Source organism: Lupinus angustifolius, chromosome LG17, assembly GCF_001865875.1.
Source record: "Lupinus angustifolius cultivar Tanjil chromosome LG17, LupAngTanjil_v1.0, whole genome shotgun sequence".
Taxonomy (NCBI): Eukaryota; Viridiplantae; Streptophyta; class Magnoliopsida; order Fabales; family Fabaceae; genus Lupinus; species Lupinus angustifolius.
In genome coordinates this window covers 6,828,751-6,835,932 of record NC_032025.1, presented here as the reverse complement: position 1 = coordinate 6,835,932, position 7,182 = coordinate 6,828,751, and the positions used below count along the sequence as shown (strand labels likewise).

The window sequence follows — 7,182 nt, the reverse complement described above, 5'->3', positions numbered from 1 at the left end:
TTTCTCTAATGCATGAGAGAAGTGTAGGAAACATAGATTTGTAAACTACTATCGAAAGATACGCTTGGTATGTTGGTGCAAAACACATCAAGGTTTTCCAAAGTATCCTGAGGGGGATTCGTTGTTCATCCCATTTGCATCCAATATACTTAAATTGGTGGGGGCGAATCGAACCTAAAGGTTAGTGTGGCAACACACGCTTTGGAGGTTTCTACATGCATATCAATCAACTATTTCTTTGTTCAGTGATGCAATATCTTCCCAACAATTCAAGTTTTCTCACATTAACGTTAGTGAATATTAGTAAAATAAATAAAGATATGTAAAACTGAATATAGCAAATTCATACTTATTTGAAATATAAATCATGCTAAAAATGATACATAAAATAAAAGTGATTGAGTGTATACATTACAAAAAAAATTTATCACAAAAAGGTAAATTTTCCATTTTAAAATTTTCAATTAATACATACATGTGATAATCTCTAATTTTGGTTAAGAATTTAATATCTAAACACTATTAATTAAATATTTGTATATAGTCAATATATCATTTACTATTGATTTTAGTTACTTTTTTGAAGTGTTATTGATGATTAAATATGAATAGTAAATGATACAAAAATAATGTATAAAATTCTTATACTATTGGTACATATATTTGTCTCTATTTAATAATGGTATAATTGTTTTTTTGAAAAAAAATCCAATGCTATTATAAAAAAGGATGATTTGCAAGAGATTAACATTCCTTAAATATGTTAAGCAATTTTAAAACAATATATATTAATAACATTAAATGATATAAGGATTTGTGGTTGATATATCTTGACCAAAAATTATTTCTATAATGTGAATAATATTAATAGAGTAAGAAGAATACAAATAAGTTTCTCCAAATTTTCTTATAAAACAAAAATATTCATCAACGATCAACTACATAAAATGGTTAATATGTTGAGTGGGAAATATATAATTACTTCACATAGGACACATACTTATGTGTAGGAACAAATTCACTAACAATAAATATTTTCCAATAACTTCTCACTTGCCTTTCTTATGGTATTTCAAGTGTATATATAGTGCATGCAGTCAACTATTGACTTCCAAGAATAAAACAGAAATCACTACTTGAATTGCCTAGTTATTATAATAATTAGTCATTTATGGCTGATTCCATCTAGTCATCACACATTCCATCCATGGGGAATATTTTTCCACACACTAAAGACCATAAAATACACCTAATCTTATCTTTAATAGCAACCAAAAATTCATGACAACCAACAAAGCTATAAACACATACGATTCTTATCACTATGTTGTTGAACACATGAGAAATAAATGAAGGTGGACAACCCAAAATACATAATGGTCACATATCATTCTCCTTTTTGAATGAAAACTTAACGACTTGGCTTGATTCAAAATCTGCCCCATATCATTCTCCTTTTTTGAAACACGTCACTTTCATGTGGACTTTCTATTTGGATGACACAATTTGTCAATTTGAACCAATATTGTGAAATTCGAGTCAGACATCAAACTCGAAGAGGTCTCATATTAGGTTTAATCAATTTAAACGATTAAACCGTCTGATCGGACCGGTGATTTCACATATAATTAATCATTTTTAGCTATAAATATATAATTTTATATAAATATAAAATTTATATAATTAATAATTATGTATAATTATATTGAAGTAATGTTTCCCTATCTTTTTTTGGACTCGAGTAAATCAGATTATAAAAGTTGTGTTACATTTTTTTAATTTAAAGTAAACTATTCAATTCTTGTCCTGGATTAACTGAGTTTAACATGGTCGGAGCGGAATTTCCACAATTCAATGTGGTTCAACGTCTCATTCGATTAAGACTACAAATCAGAGTCATTTTCAAGTTCGGACAACAATTAGACCAAACGGACCATCCGGTTCGGTTCTCACAACACTAATTTGAACCCCTCATGAATAAATTTTGAGCTTGGAAAATATCTCGGTTATCCTCTTTTTTTAGGAAGGGCCAATCGGAATCATTTTAATCATATTTTGTAAAGTTGTTTTGGAAGCTTTGGTAAGAACTGAATTGCCGTTGGATGATGATTTGCAAATCCAAGTACTTACATGATCAAAATTTGAAGAAGTACACCTTACATGGGTCTACTTCATATTGTTGGAGAAGTTTTATGAAAGCTTTCAATTACATTAGAGATGGCTTTGTATGCTGCCTCCATTATGGTGATTCTTCTATTTGGTTTTATGATTGGACATGCCTAGGTTATTTGGCAAACAAAGTGCCTTTTGTATATACTTACGACTTGCATCTCAAGGTTTCTGATTTATGGGTAAATGAAGCTTGGAACTTTGATCATATTTACACAATTCTTCCTTCAGCTACCAATGAACACATTAGCCTTCTATTGGACCTACCGTGAAGGATCTTGTTGACATGTGGTGTTGGTGGGATCAACTACTGGGATTTATACTCTTACCTCTACTTAAAATTGGATTATAATCAATCTTGGGACTACTTTTTCTTCATTATATCGTATGCATAGCTCTTATTTGGAAGGCAAAAATCTTGGAAAAATTAAATTTTTGTCTTGGTTAATCTTACATGACGCTCTCTTTTGTAACAAACATCATCACAAATACAATCTAACGTCTAGCCCAAATTGTTCAAGATGTTCTAATGAAAGAAGCACTTCATGCCCTTAGGGATTGCCCTCATTTATGAGAACTTTGGTATCAATATGGTTGTGACCTCGACACATGGTTTTTCACAAACACGACACAATATTGGATTTATTCAATGCTTAAATGACCCAACATTAACATCTATTTTCAGACAATATGGTGGAAATGACGTTGATGTAACAACATGGTGATGAACAACAATCACTGGAGCATTAATGAACCAGTTCACAGGTTTAAGAATGATTGTTCTCATAAGGATCGATACAGAGAGATAATAAATTATAAGTTTTATCCTTATACTTTTCGGTGGATATTGCCTCCATCACATTGGATTAAACTGAATGCAGATGGAGGGTTTTTTGCGAGATCTTCTACCATGAGTAGCAATGGTATTGACGTGAGCACCATGTTTGGATTTCAGGTTTTTCTTGCAGGAACGACAATGGTGATATGATTCTTGTAGAACTCAGAGCCACTAAAAGAGGTTTGGATCTTGCTTAGTCAAAAGGAGTTTCTAAACTTTTGTGTGAAATTGATTGATTAGAGATGGTACAGACCCTAAACAATAGGAGTGACATTCATCTTCATTAGTATACGATAATGATGGTTGACATTCTAGATAGTTTCCATTTCAATTAGGATGTTTGTATTGCTCATGTCCTAAGGGAAGATGACATGGTGGCAGATAGAATGGCAGCTTTAGCAATGCAAAGTTTACGTACAAATTATATTCACTATAACCCATTTCATATTCAGATCCTTTGGTTTCTACAACTAGATTGTAATGACATGAGATAATTTCTCTCTCTTTTTTTTCTTTTTTTTTTTGTATTCATTCATCATGTACAAAAAAGCGAATATTATGAATTAAAAAAAACTAGAATTGTAGCATGTGTAATGCACATGTTAAAAAATTTTATTTTGATATTTATTAAATAATTCAAAAACAAAAAATATATATTTTTTGATACTTTTCATGTGAGTGTTGTTCCAAAGTGATCTATTTGGATCCTCAAAATTTTTGACGTGTATTAGTTTGATCCCAAAAAATATAAATTTCATCTAGTATTCAAATATCAAAAAATATTTAAATCCGAATAGTCTTTGTTATGGTTCATAAAAATACTAACATGCCCTAATTTGATTCATATTTGATATTTTTGGACTATTTTCGGATTTTCAAATTTTCAAGGATGAAATTAGTACAGACAAAAAAATTGAGGGACCAAATAAATCTCTACTCATTTAAATAAAAAAGACTTATTTAAAAGATGTTTTTTTAAAGAAGGGGGATCTTGCTACAAGAATACATATCTAGGTAAGGAAGTCCCAACAAGCCCACTAAACAAAATAAGATTACAACCTACTCTAAGAACATAAAAAAAGCATGTGTGCCAAAAGGCTTCACATACATTAATCAGCTAACCAATCAGGCACTCGATTACCCTTTATAAATATTATCGGTGATAGAGACTTCGTGTTTGTCAGCCCATATTTATAACTTTATGATGTCAAATATTTAAATTTTATATATTTTATTTTGGAGAATTTAGAATATCTTTTTTGTATTGAGTAAACTTTATATTGTATTATTTTTATTGGGAATACTTTATATTATAATCTTGTATTTTATTATAATGTTCAACTTAAAATGAAAGAGATACTTAATATATTGGTGATGATTACATACAGTATTATTAATACCATACCAGTCATCAAACAGGTTAGGGTACTTATATAATGGTATAGCGGTTCAACTAGTGGTTCACTAATTAAATCACATACCGGTAAAATTAGATATGCATGTATAATATATTAACATTAATGTTGAAAAATTAATAAAAAATCAATTTTTTTTATTTTCATTAAAAAAATAATTTAAAATAAAAACCGGCCCGTATGACCGGTACGGTTCAATTGAAAACCGGTCAGTATGACTAGTTTTGACTGGCATGATTACATGACCGGTATAATTATTATACCATACCAGTATCGGGACCGATTCACCAGTTCAACAGGCGTATGAAATGATTTTAACAATACTGATTACATATGATTATATGGTTTTTTTTGTTAAAATTAAAAGGTTTAAGGGCAAAATACAAAAATTAAATTACACCATAGTGATAGTTACATCATGTTTTGTCTTTGTATATATATTATAGAAGATACTCAATGAATATGGATTTTCTCTAGTCCTTGTTTCTCATTTTATTTTTAAGGGTAAAATTATAAATTTATTGTAAATAAAAAGATAAAAGTATCATATTATTTCTCCCATTTGTTTGTATGTAGCACTAGTCCATCTCTAGGCGTGTTCTTACCTTACTTAACCCATCCAACTCCATATAATGGTGGATATGCCCGCACCATAATTAGAAGAAGAAAACCCGACTTTTTTATATTATAAGTGTCATTACTAGAAATTGAATATTTGATTTTTTTAGTCTTTTTAGGGTCTAACAAAACCTTATAAAACTAGATCAACACTTTATTGGCAAAGAAGAAGGAAACAACCCAACTTTAATCCTATATGAAAATATTTGTCCTTTCAACCAAAAACTCGGGTGAACTATTAGTAAAAAAATGTATATGTATAATATTAGTTTGGATCTAATATGTGTATTGAAACTGTAAGAGTTTTTACACTATCAGTAAATCATTCATCATTAATTTGTTAATCATTATTAACTCTTAAGTAAAAACTAGCAAGTTACCCGTGCATTTGCACGGGCCGTAATTTTTGTTGCATGATTAAGAATGTACATATTACATGTGCATTCACATGATTAAGAACATACATGTTATCTGTGCATTCATATTGTTAAGAACAAACATGTGACTCATACATTTTAATGGTTCAAACACATATGTTACCCGGACATTCACACTGCTAAGAATACATATATTAATCGCACATTTGTATAGTTAAACACACATGTTACTCGTATATTCGCATTATTAAGATAACATGTTTCACCCATATTGCTGATGCAAGTCCAACTTTATAAAATGGTTACATTTTTATCAATAAAAGTACTAAACTTCAATGAATGATATTAATTATATTTCTCAAACAAAATAAATGATAATATTTTGAAACAGACACAAATGAGAAAATAAAAATATATAAGTTTAAAGAATAGTGTCAACCTCTATTATGTTATATTTTAGTGAACTTTTCAACATGCTTTGAAAGAAATTAAACACAATTCATTATCAAAAAATATATACATGATGAGCATTGTCTCAAATTTATATATGAAATGAGTATGACGTGAAATTAAGTAATCGAAAATAAATCAAGAAATAAATATAAAATAAATACATTCATTATTGTAATCAAATCAAATATATTATTTTTAAGCCATAAGTAAATTTTGGACAAATGTAACTCTTTTATTATCACAATAAAATTAATTCTAAAAAATATTACTCATTTAGGCAATTCTCTCTTTTCTTTGTGATATAAAAAAATTCATAAATAAAAAATAAAAAATAAAAAATATTAATATACATAGTTGCAATAATAATAAAAAATAATCATATAATGAATATAATATTATTATTTGTAGCTTTATTCAGTAATTTTGTTTTTAAGTCACACAAAATATCAATATATTTCTTTATAAATTGTAACATTATAGCTCATTTATTAGTAATAGGATTGAATTCCTACTATTTAAGTTATAAACATAATTAAATAATATTAATCGATAACATTTTAAGATCTATTTAAATAATTATCAGTATTACAAATAATTCTTTTGAAATAAATTTATTATTTATCATTTTTCAAGCAGCAATGTAGAATATCAATATAATTATTATTAATTGTGATATCATATCTCATTCTACTAATAATAACAAGGAATTCCTACTACTTAAGTTTTAAAAAATGATATTATTTGAGAATGTTTTAAGATCAACTAATTAAATGCGTTATATTTAGCATTTTAAAATTTAATAAAAGATAGATGATATTATTTGAAATATTTTAATACGATTGAATTCCTACTATTTAATTTTTCTATTTAAGTTTTAAAATTAATTAATTAATACTAATTGAGAAAACTTTAAGATCTATTTAAATAATTATTATTAAACTATTATTTTTTAAGTGAAATAGAATACCAAAAAAATTATTTATTAATTGTAATATGATAGCTCATTCTATTAATAATGATAATAGATTCCTACTATTTAAGTTTTAAAAATGATTAAATGCTATTAATTGAGAAAGTTTTAACATCTACCATTTAAATGCGTAATTCACACTTATTCCATGTAACATTTTAGATTTTAAAAAATTATTAGATGATATTTAGTGAGAATGTTATAATAAGATTGAATTCCTACTATTTAAGTTATAAAAATAATTAAAAATATTATTTGAGAACGTTTTAAAATATATTTAAATAATTAGTATTAAAATGATTATTTTGAAATAAACTCATTGTCTATTATTTAAATGTGCAA

At 27.2% G+C, this 7,182-nt stretch overlaps 1 protein-coding gene across 1 annotated transcript in view; it reads left to right on the top strand.

Moving 5' to 3' along the window:
* The window catches only part of LOC109330827 (E3 ubiquitin-protein ligase MBR2), a 13,980-nt gene continuing 9,685 nt past the window's right edge, over positions 2,888-7,182 (top strand). Inside the window, exon 1 of the mRNA XM_019565104.1 lies at positions 2,888-3,124. Coding sequence (XP_019420649.1) covers positions 2,888-3,124 — 237 coding nt within the window. The remainder of the gene's footprint in view (positions 3,125-7,182) is intronic.